The 13174-nt window shown below is 59.9% G+C and overlaps 2 protein-coding genes across 7 annotated transcripts; one reads left to right on the top strand and one right to left on the bottom strand.

Annotated features, from left to right (window-relative positions):
• Positions 1–144: 144 nt before the first annotated feature.
• On the top strand, positions 145–7020 carry ABCB6 (ATP binding cassette subfamily B member 6 (LAN blood group)). 3 transcript variants are annotated; one of them, XM_063161926.1, is made up of 20 exons: positions 145–288; positions 1136–1667; positions 2204–2341; positions 2611–2800; positions 3008–3100; positions 3354–3546; positions 3633–3754; positions 3837–3946; positions 4013–4078; positions 4203–4328; positions 4417–4493; positions 4597–4660; positions 4758–4843; positions 4933–4990; positions 5163–5267; positions 5681–5855; positions 6136–6248; positions 6335–6429; positions 6606–6674; positions 6764–7020. In XM_063161926.1, exons 2-20 carry the CDS (start codon positions 1152–1154, stop codon positions 6888–6890), a joined length of 2523 nt encoding a protein of 840 aa, XP_063017996.1. In that variant the 5' UTR covers positions 145–288; positions 1136–1151; the 3' UTR covers positions 6891–7020. The 3 variants fall into 3 exon arrangements, 2 of the variants coding, with proteins under 2 accessions (XP_063017996.1, XP_063017997.1); XM_063161927.1 differs by lacking the exon at positions 145–288 and adding an exon at positions 442–495; XR_010028550.1 differs by lacking the exons at positions 6606–6674; positions 6764–7020 and having other exon boundaries at positions 5681–5797.
• A 323-nt stretch (positions 7021–7343) lies between these two features.
• Positions 7344–13171, bottom strand: ZFAND2B (zinc finger AN1-type containing 2B). 4 transcript variants are annotated; one of them, XM_063161928.1, is made up of 9 exons: positions 13073–13171; positions 12230–12324; positions 11671–11802; positions 10895–11046; positions 10328–10435; positions 10089–10158; positions 9466–9542; positions 8776–8857; positions 7344–8529 (listed from the first exon to the last, which is right to left on the bottom strand). In XM_063161928.1, the coding sequence occupies exons 1-9, from the start codon at positions 13125–13127 to the stop codon at positions 8491–8493; spliced, it is 810 nt and encodes a 269-aa protein (XP_063017998.1). In that variant the 5' UTR covers positions 13128–13171; the 3' UTR covers positions 7344–8490. The 4 variants fall into 4 exon arrangements, with proteins under 4 accessions (XP_063017998.1, XP_063017999.1, XP_063018000.1 ...); XM_063161929.1 differs by having other exon boundaries at positions 8776–8854; XM_063161930.1 differs by lacking the exon at positions 13073–13171 and adding an exon at positions 12447–12629.
• Between the last annotated feature and the right edge of the window lie 3 nt (positions 13172–13174).

The raw sequence follows: 13174 nt of genomic DNA, 5'->3' as shown, positions 1-13174 counted from the left end.
GCAGCAGAAGGCTGGGAGGAGCCAGCCGCCTGCTCCGGCGGCACGGGGAGCTCCCGGCAGGAGACAGCGGCTATATTTATCCCGGGAGGGCAGTGCCCCGTCCTGCCTGACCTCTGTGGAGGCCCCGCGGGGGCTCCTGGGGCTATCGCGGCACCGCAGGGCCGGGCTGGCGGAGGCGATAAACGGGAGCGGGGCGTCTCACGTCGGAGGCGGAGATCCTCCGTGCCTACCGGCCCGGGAGTGAGCCCACGGCACCGACCGCTCCCCATCCCCGGCGCTGCGGGGGAGGTCCGTTCCGCCCGGGGCTGGGCCGGGGGCCCGGGGAAGGGGCACACGCAGGGGTGCCGGTGCCCGTGCCGGTGCCGGGAAGGAGGCGGGCGGCAGGAGCCGGCGGGGCGGGGAGCGGGGCGGGGCGGAGCGGCGCCAGGGCCCGGCTGGCAGCGGCGGGCGGCGGCGCGGGGCCCGGAGCGGGCCAAGGCCGGCGGCCCAGGGCAGGTGAGCGGGCGCGGCGGGGCCGACACGGCGGCCGGTGAGACGCGGCGGCGGCGGGGCCGTGGCCGCCTGCGCCGGACCTGAGCGGCGCCGGCACCGCCCGGGCATTCATCCGGCGCGGCCTCTGCCTCGTCCTCCGCGGGCTTTTCCTCGATGCGTCCCTGTCCTTGCCCTTGCCTCTCCCCTGCGCGGCCCCGCGGCTCCCCAGCATCCTCCGCATCCCCGCCCGCTCGCCCACCCGCGCCCCTGCCGCTGCATCACCGCCGTTGCTCCCTCCCACTCGAGACCGTTCCCAGCTCCACTCTGCCTTCCCGTCCCTGCGGCTCCCGCTGTTCTCGTGTCCGAGGGCATCCTCGGGGGCCCGGGTGGCTCCGGAGGGCCCAGTCTAATGTTGTGCCCCCGTCCAGGGCACACAGCAGGTTTGATGCTCATGGCCATCCCCATGCAAAGCTGGCCCTGCTTGCGTGCACTGCCTTGTGTGTGCTGCATGCAGCGTGTCATGTGTGTCCATGTCCAGCAGTACTTGCCCCTGCCCTATGAGGGCCCTTGCTGTTTGGCCATGCCATCCCACTGTGAGTCCCTCTGTGCAGATGGTACCACAGCCCATCCTGAAACCTTGTCTTGGGCTCTCTTCTTTCCACAGCTGGTGACCTGCCAGGATGGCTGTGCTGGGGGGCTACTGTGAAGGCAACAACTCCATCACCCAGGCCTGGGTCCAGCAAGGCTTCCAGCCCTGCTTCTTCTTCACGTTGGTGCCATCTGTGCTGCTGAGCGTCTGCCTGTTGCTGGGTGCCCTGCAGTATGCCTGCTACGCCCGCTTCAGCCGTGCCATGGAGCCCAAGTACATTCCCCGCTCTCGCCTCTACTGTGGCCAGGTCCTGCTGTCACTGCTCCTGGCCCTGCAGCCCTTTGGTGGGCTGCTGTGGCAAGGAGTGGGGCTGAGACAGCTCTATGGGTATATGTTGCTGTATGCCTGCCTCTGGGCCCTCAGCTGGGGCTGTGCCATTGCCCTCCTGCAGCTGGAGCACACCCGGGTGCTGGCCCATGACCGAACACGGGGCCACGGCACCGTCCTCCTCCTCTTTTGGGCACTGGCCTTTGCTGCTGAGAACCTGACCCTGGTGTGCTGGAGGAGCCCTCTGTGGTGGTGGGCACTGGAGGACACCAACCAGAAGGTGGGCTGGCGATCTGTGGCCAGAGAAAGGGGGTGAGGCACTTTTGGGGATGGGAGACACTGCAGCATCATGGTGTGGGGCTGGAGTATGCATGTACTGCCATGCCCAGGGTGTTTACAGTTCTGGGTTGCACCCACACATCTGCCAGATATTACAGTCCCAAGCTGAGTTATCACACATCTCTCCATGCCCCCACCCAGCTCCTGTCCTGCTTCTACCCAGCCCAGACCCAGGTGCAGAAGTAGGGCTGTTTCCCTGATTCCCACAGCCCTTTGCCCCCTTGTACCCCTTATGGTAGGTGCATCTTGAGCCAGAGGGCATGGAGCCAGATGATGTGGGGAGGAAGGAAGATGTCTGGGCACTGCCTGAGGTGCTGTGCTCAACCAGGGACTCCCACTGGGCTGTATGGGGTGTCCCCTGGCACACTGCACCCCATCCCCATGCTCTGCTCATTGTCTCTCTCAGATCATACCCATCCCATGCTCAGGGTTGTGCTCAGGGCCAGCTGAGATGCTGAACTCTCACTCTCCATTCAGGTGCAGTTTGGCTTCTGGCTGCTGCGTTACATCTGCACATTCATGCTCTTCATCCTGGGCATGAAGGCCCCGGGGCTACCCCACAAGCCCTACATGCTGCTAATCAACGAGGAGGAGCGGGACGTGGAAAACAGCCAGGTGAGTCCTGGGACTGAAGCAATTTTAGGATATGGCCAGGAAGGAGCTGGGGATAAAATGGAAATACAGCTGCCTTGAGATGAGCATCTTCATGAGATGTGGGAGGACAAAGTTTAGGGCTGCCCAAGCTCCCTGCTTGCTGATGCAGCCCTGTTTAGAGGATGGAGGGGCACTCTGGAGTGGGACTGGATTTGTTGGGGTGTTGCCCAGGACCATTGCCAGCAGGATTGGGCGCCAGGGCAATGACTCCTTGCTCTGCTCTCCCCCAGCCACTCCTGACTGATGGCAGCAGGACCACCTCCACCTGGAAGGATTTCCGGAGGAAGCTGCGGCTGCTGGTGCCGTACATGTGGCCGAGGGGCAACCACCTGCTGCAGGGGCTGGTGCTGTTCTGCATGGCACTCATGGGGCTGGAGCGGGCCATCAACGTCTTCGTGCCCATCTACTATAAGAACATTGGTGAGGCACCTGGAGCTTGGGGTGTGAGGCTCACCGCAGCCTCACCAAGTGCTGGGGGGTGTTGAGGTGACCGGGAGGGCTGCAGGGGTTTGGCAGGAGCAGAGTCCAGGGGGTCAGGGTCCAGCACTGGCTGCTGGGGCTGGTTCCCACTGGCACCCTGGGATGCTCCCTGTCCCTCCATCCTGACCCTTGGCACACTTCCCACAGTGAATGAGCTGACAATGGGTGCTCCCTGGCACACCCTGGCCTGGACTGTCTGCAGCTATGTGGGGCTGAAGTTCTTGCAAGGTGGAGGTGCTGGTAAGGACCTTTGGGAAGGATGGGGCACTGACGAGAGATGATATTGGGCACATCATACCTATTCTGGGGTGGCCAGGGAAGTCCATATGCCCCATCACTGCTGCTCTCTTGGAATCAGCAGCCTGGGCTGGTCCAGGTTAAGGAGTGTGTATGGGCTTCATCCCAAATCCCCCTTTCCCAGCTGGACTTTTGGAAGTCTTCTGCATGCCCCAATGGGGCTGATCTCGGTTGACCTTTCAATGTTGCCCTGCAGGCTCCACTGGCTTTGTGAGTAACATGCGCACCTTCCTGTGGGTGTGGGTGCAGCAGTTCACCAACAGGCAGGTGCAGGTGCAGCTCTTTTCCCACCTGCACGGGCTGTCCCTGCGCTGGCACCTGGGGCGTCGCACTGGTGAGGTGCTGCGGAGCGTGGACCGGGGCACCAGCAGCATCAACAGCCTGCTCAGGTCAGAGTGTGCCCATGGTGGGTGGGGGGTTGGCTGGGCAGCCCCACCGAGCTGGGCTGATGCCCATTTCCCCTCCCACCCCCCAGCTACATCATCTTCAGCATTGTCCCCACCATTGCGGATATTGTCATCAGCATAGTTTACTTCACCTCGGTCTTCAGCGCTTGGTTTGGCCTCATCATCTTCGTGTGTATGAGCCTGTACCTGAGTGAGTGGTGGGGCTCAGGGTGCAGGGCTGCCAGGCTGTGGGGTGGCAGGAGCCTTGCAATGCAGCTTCCTCCTGTCCACAGCTCTGACCATCTTCATCACTGAGTGGAGAACCAAGTACCGTCGGGACATGAACACGCGGGACAACGAGGCCAAGTCCCGGGCTGTGGACTCGCTCCTCAATTTCGAGACGGTACCGTAGGAGTTGGGGGGGTCAATGAAGACTGCTTGGGTGCTGATACCAGCTCTGCTCCTGTAGGTGAAGTACTACAATGCAGAGAGCTATGAGGTGAACCGCTTTAACGATGCCATTGTCAAGTACCAGGTATGGGGTGCTCAGTACTTTTAGGGGCACCAAGGGGGAAGAAGCCAAACCTGTGGGGATGATGGAGATCACCACGGGTCTGGTTTTGAGGCAGCAGCATCCCACAGGACTTTGTCTCTTCCAGGTCTCAGAGTGGAAGGTTAGTGCCTCGCTGGGCCTTCTCAACCAGACCCAGAACCTGGTTATTGGCCTAGGGCTGCTGGCAGGGTCCCTGCTCTGTGCCTACTTTGTCACTGAAAACAAGCTGCAGGTAAGGCTGGTGCCAGCCTGTGCGTATCCCTGCTGAGGTGGGGCCCTGGGGCTGGTGGTTACAGACCCCTATACCCTATCCCTTCCAGGTGGGGGATTTTGTCCTCTTTGGCACCTACATAATCCAGCTCTACACACCACTCAATTGGTTCGGGACTTACTATAGGTAATGCTGGGAGGTGTGGAAGTGCCTGGTGTCCCCCTCTCCATGGGTGACTGGGTTGGTATGTGCTCCCCAAACCCTTTGCTCTGGTCTTTGCCCTCTTCAGGATGATCCAGAATTCCTTTGTGGACATGGAAAATATGTTTGAGCTTTTCCACGAGGAGCAGGAGGTGGGTGCCACCTTTCCTGGACCTTGCTCCCTCGCTGGGCCTGTGGTCCTGCCCCTCAGGATTGGCTGGCTCTGAGCCTGAGCCTCTACTTCAACAGGTGAAGGATGTGGTGAACGCCAGCGACCTGCGCTTGGAGGCTGGGCAGATTGAGTTTGAGAACGTGCACTTCAGCTATATAGATGGGTATGGGGTAGTGGGCACAGGCTGGGACCTGCTACAGGGATGTGGGGCCATGGAGTGGCCCTGAGCCCCTCTCCACATCTCTCTTCCAGGAAGGAAATCCTGCAGGATGTCTCTTTCTCTGTGATGCCTGGGCAGACCCTGGCTCTGGTGAGAGTGGGACTGTGAGTTCACTATGGGAGGGAAGGATGGGGATAGAGAAGGTGGAAAATACGAAGGTGAGAAGGATGGCCCCCAGCAGGACCAGCCCTTTCCTGTCCAGCCCCTGGCCTACAGCAGCTGGGAATTGGCCATCTCTAAGACCCTTTTCCTTTGTATGTAGGTGGGACCTTCAGGCTCTGGAAAGAGCACCATCATCCGTCTGCTCTTCCGCTTCTACGATGTACGGGGTGGCTGCATCCGCATTGATGGGCAGGACATCTCCCAGGTGAGGGGGAAGGGCCTCCAAGGACCAGGGAGGACACACCTCATCTGGGCCCCAGCTCATCTGGGCCTCTGGGCAGCACTGCTCAGTGCAGGCACCAGCACCTCCCCAGGGCAGGGGTGAGCATGCAGCCCCCACAGCCCCTCTGCAGGCTGATGGCTGTGACAGAAGTGGCAGAATGGCATGACTCCAGGACCCCAGGATGAAATGCTGGGTACTGACCATGGCTCCCTGGGAAGGTCCAGGGCACTGTCAGGGCCCCCCCACTGCAGACTGGAGAAGCAGCTGAGCCTGTGGTGCAGGGCAACCCTACAGCACATATCTTGCAAGGAACGGGGCTCATGGCTGAGGGTAGGATTGGGTTTTGGAGGGATCTTTGCCCTGAGTGTGCCTGAGCCCTCTCCCCTGCCTCCCAGGTGAAGCAGGCTTCGCTGCGTGCTCACATTGGGGTGGTGCCCCAGGACACGGTGCTCTTCAACGACACCATCGCCAACAACATCCGCTACGGACGGATCCTGGCCACTGACCAGGAGGTACAGGAGGCAGCCCGGGCTGCTGACATCCACGACCGTATCCTTTCTTTTCCTGATGGTGAGACCCCTGCAGTTCCCGCCCTCCCATGGTCCCCTAAGACCTTCTAGCTGCCCTCACAGGTATCCGTGGGTGACATCTCCCACGGGGACACTACATGACTTTGTCTTGCTTTGCCTTTCCCTGCCTTCTTTCCCAGGCTAGATCAGCCCCTGGGCAGGGATAAGCTGAGGCTCTACCATGTGGCTGTGTAGTCACAGCATGACCTCCCAGGGCAGCAGGTCCCCATCTCCATTTCAGAGGGCAACAGCACATCATGTTTCTGCTCTTGTGGCTGCAGGATACAACACCCAGGTGGGAGAGCGGGGGCTGAAGCTGAGCGGGGGTGAGAAGCAGCGCGTGGCCATCGCACGCACCATCCTGAAGGGTCCCCACATCATCCTGCTGGATGAGGTAACAGCAGCAGCCCCAGCCTTACCCAGCTCTGCAGCTGCCCCCACAACATCTATCCCTTCCTTATGTTGTGTCTCACCTTGCAGGCCACATCTGCACTTGACACAGAGACTGAGAGGAACATCCAGGCTTCTCTGGCCAAGGTCTGCGCCCACCGCACCACCATCGTTGTTGCACACAGGTAGGGACAAGGGGAAGGGCTGATCTGGGAGATGCTGGCCACATCCTGCAAGTGGCACACAGACCTGCCCCCTGTTCAGGATGTGAGAGCCCCTGGGGTTGCATCTCCTGGCACCGTGCAAACCCTCAGGAACTCTCTGCCACCCAAGTCAGGGTAAAATCTGCTTCTCCCTGCAGGCTCTCCACTGTGGTAGGTGCAGACCAGATCCTGGTGCTTAAGGATGGACACATTGTGGAGCGAGGGAGGTGAGCACAAGGGGAGGGCTGGGGGAGAGAATCCCCTCCCTGCCTCTGGGGCCAGCTCAGGACCCTGCATCCCTCTGCTCTCCTCACAGGCACGAGGAGCTGCTGCAGAAGGGAGGTGTGTATGCTGGCATGTGGCTGCAGCAGCAGACTGGGGACGAGGGCGAGAGCAAGGAGCACCACACTGAGAAGCCCCAGAGCAGCAAGAAAGTGTCATGAACATGACCAGGAGTTCTGCTGTGATGCTGACTTGGGTCCAGGCCCCCACACTGCCTGGGAGTATTTTGCTGGCTGCAGGCAAGAACTGCAGGGGCTTGGCTGGACACTCCACTACATTTGTACATGTTTATTTTGCTGTTGTGTAGTTTCTTAAACCAGGCCCTTCCCAGGTCCATGCCTGTCTGCTCTTGGTGGGGGCAGGCAGAATTAGTGCCTGTGCCCTTGGGTCAAGTGGCAGCTCTGCCACGAGGTTGAGCTCCTTGGGCTTAGGTGTGCAGGGGGCTGAGCAGCCTGTGAGCACCTGCCCCATCCCCACACAAAGGGCTGAGCTTGGCAGGGGGCTGCACCCCAACAGCAATGGAAGAGCAGGGCAGCTGGTGTCCCCTCATCCCTATGTGCCCCCCACTTCAACCACTATCCACAGAGATGTGCCCCAGTGGGCTGGACGCCAAGTGACTGCTCCCTCAGGTACCTCTGTACCTTGTGCTATGCTTTTATTTTCTCCCAAGCAGCACTTTGACAAGTCTCAGCATTCCCTGGACCCAGCCTGAACCCCACTCCCTCAGCTGCTCAGAGCAGGACAGCCCAGTCCTGTGCAGAACCAGGCACAGCCCTGCAGGCAGGAATGGTTGCAGCAGCAGGTGGGAAAGCAGCACAGCTCTGCATGGCTGCAGACCCCCTGCAAGAGGCCAGCAGGACAAATCCCCTCCGCCCAATCAGGCTCCAGGCTCAGGACTTTGTAAGGAGGGGTTCTGTGCTATTGCTGTCCAGGAGGGGATCCCCGGCAACACAACTGGAAGAACAGAGGCATTTCTACCCCAGCAGCATATAACAGGGCCCTGTTTAAGTTTAGGGCAGCAGGAAGGCAGCTGCAACCATCCCATGTGAGCGATGCTGCCATTCAGGTCACTGCCAAGGTTACTTATTCTATTAAACCAGAAAGGAAATGCAGCTCCATTCAGTCTCAGAGAGGTGGTGTGCCCCAGGCGAGCAGGGTAAGGCCCAACGTGCTCTTGGACATGCAAACAGCAGGGAGGCACCGAGGCTGTGGGGAGCGGGGAAGGGGCTGCTTTCACACTGCCGGGAGGCTGCACATTCAGCCATGCCATGCCCAGGCAAGAGACCATCCCAGCCACATGTGCTCTTTGCTGAGGGGCTGGCACAGCCCTCCCCAGAGCATGGAATCCAGCCCCCCACCACAGAAGGCAGCTACATCCCAGCTGTATGTCTGTGCATGCAGAGACATCCCCACAGCTCTGCCCTTGCTCCACAGTCCCAGCAGTGTTGGGACGTGGCTGTGCCAGCTGTGGGTAAGTGCAGACCCTGGGCTGCTGCTTGCTTTGGTCAGTGTGTACCCAGCCCCGTCCTGTACACTCTTCACCTCCCCAGGAGCATCAGCAATTTGCTGCACTAATTCATATAGGTACTAGGGCTGAAGTGTCAGTGTATATTTGGTTGCTTACAGCTCCCAGGGAGATGAGCTGTCCTTGGCAAGGGGCTCTTGGGACCAGAGCCCCGGGGCATCCATGTGGGAGGCCAGAGCCACTCCTCAGGTCACAAGCAGGATCCTGTGTGCGCTGGCCCAGCCTGCCTCCCCTGCCTACGACATGCTGCAGTTGGATGGCTTTGAACCGTGTGCCTGGAACAGAGAGAAGCACGCAGTGAGCAAGGGCAAGCAGGCTCCTTCCTGTCCTACGAGAAGGCACTTCTAGTGCTCAGGTTCCCAGAGATGAGTGCTCAGCGGTGATGCTGCCGCTGCCCCGGGCCGGGCTGCCCTCCTGGTGAGGAAAGCCAAGCTAGACAGAGGCCAGAGTAAGCAGAACACAGGGAGGTCCCCTCCCTCCAACAGCCGCACAGCAGCAGAGCCCCGGCCAGCCTCACTCACCTGCCGCTGCGACTGCTGGTACTCGGCTTCGCTCGCCGACAGTGCCCGGGCCAGTGCCAGATCCTCCTCCTCCTGTGTGCTGCTGGGACAGTGAGGGGTGCATTGTGTGCCTCAGCCTCCCTCAGGCTCAGGGCCTGAGTGCTCAGAGCCCTTCTGGGCTTCAGCATCTCACTGCAACCCCCCAGCATGTCTTAAGGCAGGGAGCAACTGAGGATAACTTTGAACAGGCATGGGGTTGGGGAGGGAGCAGAGGATCCAGCTGGGGCTGGCAGCCAGGAATTTGGGCCAAGGAGAGCCCTGTTCGGTCCAATCAGTAAGATGGTGCTTTTAGCAGCATTGGGCACTGTGCCTGGGGACATGAGCTCCCAGGTGCCCTCCATGAACACCCCTACTCCACTTATCACGCTCCAGCCAAACCTGTTAGCTGACAAGTGGTCAGACAAAGGTTTGCCCTACTGTGTGTCTGTCACTGTCCCCACCAGCACCCCTGGGGCTGAGGGCTTGCTTGCTGAACAGTTAGTTCCCTGTCGGCTCTGGACTCTTCCTTTTTTCCCCAGTCAGCCAGAGAGGCATCATATGCAAACACGTGCTGAGAGGAATGTTATCCCAGAGGCACATGATGCTTCCCCAGGCACCTTTCACACACAGGGGAGTGCACAACACACCACACCACGTGCTTTGGGGCTGTACCTGGGCTGCTGTGCTGAGCTGCGTGCCGACTCCGCCAGGGACATCTCCAGAGCTCGCTGCAGGGCCTCTTCCTCACTCTGAAACAAAACACCTTGTCACCAGCTTGGCCAGGCTGGGGGGCAGGAGGCAGCCCTGAAGCACATGTAGTAGGTACAGTCTTTCCTGGCCAAGGGTGGGCAAATCTTCTCTCTCCAGGAGACCAGACAAAAAAGGTGAAAAACTGGGGCTCTGGACAGACCAGCAGTGCTCTCCCACTGCCCAAGAGGACACATGCTTGCTAATGCAGGAGTATGCCAAGAGTACCAGTGGAAAGCAACTCCCAGTCTCCACCAGCCTTTGGTGGTACTGCAGAAAGACAGCACCCAAGGAAAATGGCTGGTGCACTTTGTCCCTTTGGGGAAAGCTAAGCACCAAGTGCTTAGCTCTTAGTGCTTAGCTGAGAGCTGTCATTCACAGGCACCAGAGCAAGCTCTGGATTTCCCACAGAACATTCAGGATCACTGTCTGCTAGGGAAGACACAGCTGGGAGCAGTCACCTACAAAGAAAGCATTTGTTGCAGTCACATCCTGCAGTTCTTAGAGGGCACAGAAACCACCCCAAATGGCCAGGCCAAGCCACTCACCAGCCCATTCTGCAGCATGACAGCTGGAGGGGAGGTGCTGTGAGTCTGCGACGCAGCTGCTCTGCCTCCCCTGCAAGCAGAAGAAAAGCTGCATTATTGTCAAGGCAGGGAGCCCTAGTATGACTATCAGTCCTGCTGAGGCACAAGAAGAAGGGGGTTGTCACTCTGGCATTCCACAGAGAGCCAAGATGAGCCTGGTCATGCTCACCTCAGAATTACAAGTCAGGCCACCATCTCACCTGGCACAGGCCAGAGAAGAGGAGCTGTCTGCTGGCCGAGCAGCTCCGCTGCTTGATGCAGTGACTATTTTGGAGGAGGATGCCTGGGCTCTGGTAACTGCAGCATGCCTAGGACAGACAGGACACCTGTGAGAAACTGTTTACCATCATGAGCAATTCCTAGGCATCAAACACCTTGGGATATCAAGCTGGATAAGCGAGACACGCCCCTGGCTCCTCTTCCTCCCATGTTGTGGCTGTTATTCCCAAGAGTTTCAAGTGCTCTTTCTCTCCCTAAAACCCTCTACCAGGACAGGCAGAAACCACTGGCTACAGAATAACGGGCTGGGGAAAGGAGCAAGAGCAAAGCAGTCAGCAGGCAGTACTGACAGCTTTTGCTGCAGGACAGACTGTGTATACCAGTGTGCTTGGTGCTACAGGAGGACACCCAGGCACACTCCCAGGGCAGGGAGTGTCAGAATGCAGCAGTCCCAGACAATGGGTCAGGAGGAACTGGGCTTCTTCCCTGTCACCAATCTGGCAAACACAGCCCCAGCCCTCCCAGCCTGTCTGTTCTCAGGCCCTCACCCTGCTTTGGAAAGGGGATGCCCTGCCCCACTGCAGTCATGGTCCAGGGGGTGCCGATGCTTGAGGCAGTAGTTCTTGTGGCACTGGTCACAGATCACCTTCATCATCTCCTTCTGCTTGCAGCCAGGCTTCAAACACTTGTTGGTGAAGATCTGAAAGATGACATGGCAGTGCTGAAAAGGAGCACATGCTGTGGGGCTGTCCCCTCTCTCCATGCCAGGCCCTGGGCACTGATCAGCCTTCCCCATCAGCATTATCTTCTGCAAGGCTCTGAAATTTGTCTCTGAATACTTTCTTTAGGTGTCTCTGAATAATTTCTTTAGATAGTTCATTAGTAATTCACTGGTGCTTCAGTCTCCATAGACATGAGTCTCCACAACCACAGAATGCACAGCAGGAGAAAGAGTGCCTTGCCCAGGGACTCCTGCCTTCCATACTAGTGCAGTGATAGCCCAGGGCATTCCAGCTGCTGCCGGGCTGGATTCCTGCAGGGCCAGCTCCCTGCAGCAATTTCATCTCCGGCAAGATGGGGTAGCTAATTGCCAATTGCATTTTCCTAATAGCAGCATGCAGTTTACCATCCTTACGTCCCAGGTGGCTGCCCAGCCCCACTCCATCACCACCTTTCTCCCCAGACAGCCTCCACAAAGCCCTGAGGATGCCTCCAGCTCACCAACCCTCCCTGGATCAGCCTGTGCTAGGGCTGAATCTGTGTTGTTTTCATCCCATTGCCAGGCTGTGTCAGAGCTCACCTGGCAGAGCCCCACAGCTCCTACCTTGCGCTTGCGTTGTGCAGGGTCAGACTTGCAGTCACGGTCAATGTGCTCACCCACCACAACATCAGGCATCTCCCCCCGCCTCACAGGGACTGGGGTGTTGCAGAGGGGACACACTGGGACCTGCACATCCTGCAGAGACAACAACAGGGAGCTGGGAGCAGGTAGCTGGGCAACCTTGAGCACTGCACAGTCATCTCTCTCCCTTTCAGGACCTGCCTACCATGGCTTCCACAGCTTCAGCTGCAGTTTGAGATCCTGCTCATGACCCTCCAACCAGCTTGCACAGCAGGTGCAGAGGCACAGACATACACTCTGGGAAGGGAAGATGGTGTGGCTGGGAGATGCCCAAACCACTTCACCCAGTGGGAGAGGGAAGGCTGGACGTTTGCGGCACTGAGACGCAGATCCTGGTTTTCAGATACATCTTCACATTCAGTACACATCCCAAGGGTGACTGCTCAAGCGACCAAAGTCACACAGATTATTATGATGGGTGACTACAAAAGCTCAGCAGCTCCATGCAGGAGGGTGGATGAGATCTGCTCCCTGCACTTACCTTCTTGTAGGCAGAGGTGCAATCGTGCTGGGCATAAGCAATGTGGTCGGTGCAGAAGATCTGCTCGCAGGCATCGCACTTCAGGGGAAGGAAGTCTAGGAGCAGGACATGGCATGGGCAGAGAGCATGGAGATCAGCATTGCCCACCCGCAGTCCGGGGGCCTCTCCGACTTCCCAAAGACAAAACAGTGACCCCGCGGCAAAGCCAGAGCCGCACCTCTCATCCCCCAACACGAAAACAAAAGGGCTGCAGATCCACAGCCACGTCTTCAGAAATACCCAGGGCTCCTCCTCAAAACGTGCGGTCCCCGAGATCGGGAGTAGCACCCTGAATCACACGGAGCTCCCCGCGGGCTGCCGCCCTCAAACCGGTGGGGAGTGATGCTGACAGTCGCTACGGGCTGAGCCCACCGGGATAACCGAGGTATGGAGGGGTCCCAGGGCCCGGCCGCGTGCGGCCTCCCCAGCCTGCAGCACCCAGGCCTGGCACGGGGGTGCCTGTCCGGGCCCTGCCCCGCTATCCCCGGGCAAGAGCCGCTGCCCAGCCGGGTACAGCCGCGTACCCGGACACAGGCACCGGCGGAAACCCGGTGTACCGGCACGGACAGCCAGCCCCGCCCTAGCGGGGTGCCCGCGGGCAGCAGCAGGATCAGGGAACCCCTCCGCCATGGGCAGCACGGGCGACACGTCCCGCCCTTCAAGCCCCGCTACCGAGCGGGCGCCCGGCGCCGCCCCACCGCCTCCCCGCAGGCCGGGCTGCCCGCTCCGTGCCGCCCAGGCCCAAGGCCGCGGCCGCGCCGCCGGCGTGCGAGCCGTGCCCACCCCCCGGGCTCCCCAGCTCACCCAAGCGCTGGCAGGCGGGCCAGGAGCAGTGCGCGCCCAGGTCCGGGAACTCCATGGCGGCACTGCCGCCACCGGCACCGGCGGCCCCGCCGCGCCCGCTTC

The sequence above is a fragment of the Melospiza melodia genome, chromosome 8, assembly GCF_035770615.1.
Source record: "Melospiza melodia melodia isolate bMelMel2 chromosome 8, bMelMel2.pri, whole genome shotgun sequence".
Lineage (NCBI taxonomy): Eukaryota > Metazoa > Chordata > Aves > Passeriformes > Passerellidae > Melospiza > Melospiza melodia.
The sequence above is the reverse complement of the archived record's forward strand: the minus strand, read 5'-3'. Positions and strand labels throughout refer to the sequence as shown.

What these genes read in the sequence shown, in the direction of transcription:
- ABCB6 (XM_063161926.1), top strand. Translation starts at nt 1,152, where the DNA reads ATGGCTGTGCTGGGGGGCTACTGTGAAGGCAACAACTCCATCACCCAG. An exon ending in TTTTCCACGAGGAGCAGGAG is followed by an intron (nt 4,661 to 4,757) that starts GTGGGTGCCACC and finishes CTACTTCAACAG; the next exon opens with GTGAAGGATGTGGTGAACGC. An exon ending in ACATCATCCTGCTGGATGAG is followed by an intron (nt 6,249 to 6,334) that starts GTAACAGCAGCA and finishes CTCACCTTGCAG; the next exon opens with GCCACATCTGCACTTGACAC.
- ZFAND2B (XM_063161928.1), bottom strand. Translation starts at nt 13,127, where the DNA reads ATGGAGTTCCCGGACCTGGGCGCGCACTGCTCCTGGCCCGCCTGCCAG. An exon ending in CTGCACAACGCAAGCGCAAG is followed by an intron (nt 11,047 to 11,670) that starts GTAGGAGCTGTG and finishes GTCATCTTTCAG; the next exon opens with ATCTTCACCAACAAGTGTTT. An exon ending in TCATGCTGCAGAATGGGCTG is followed by an intron (nt 9,543 to 10,088) that starts GTGAGTGGCTTG and finishes GTTTTGTTTCAG; the next exon opens with AGTGAGGAAGAGGCCCTGCA.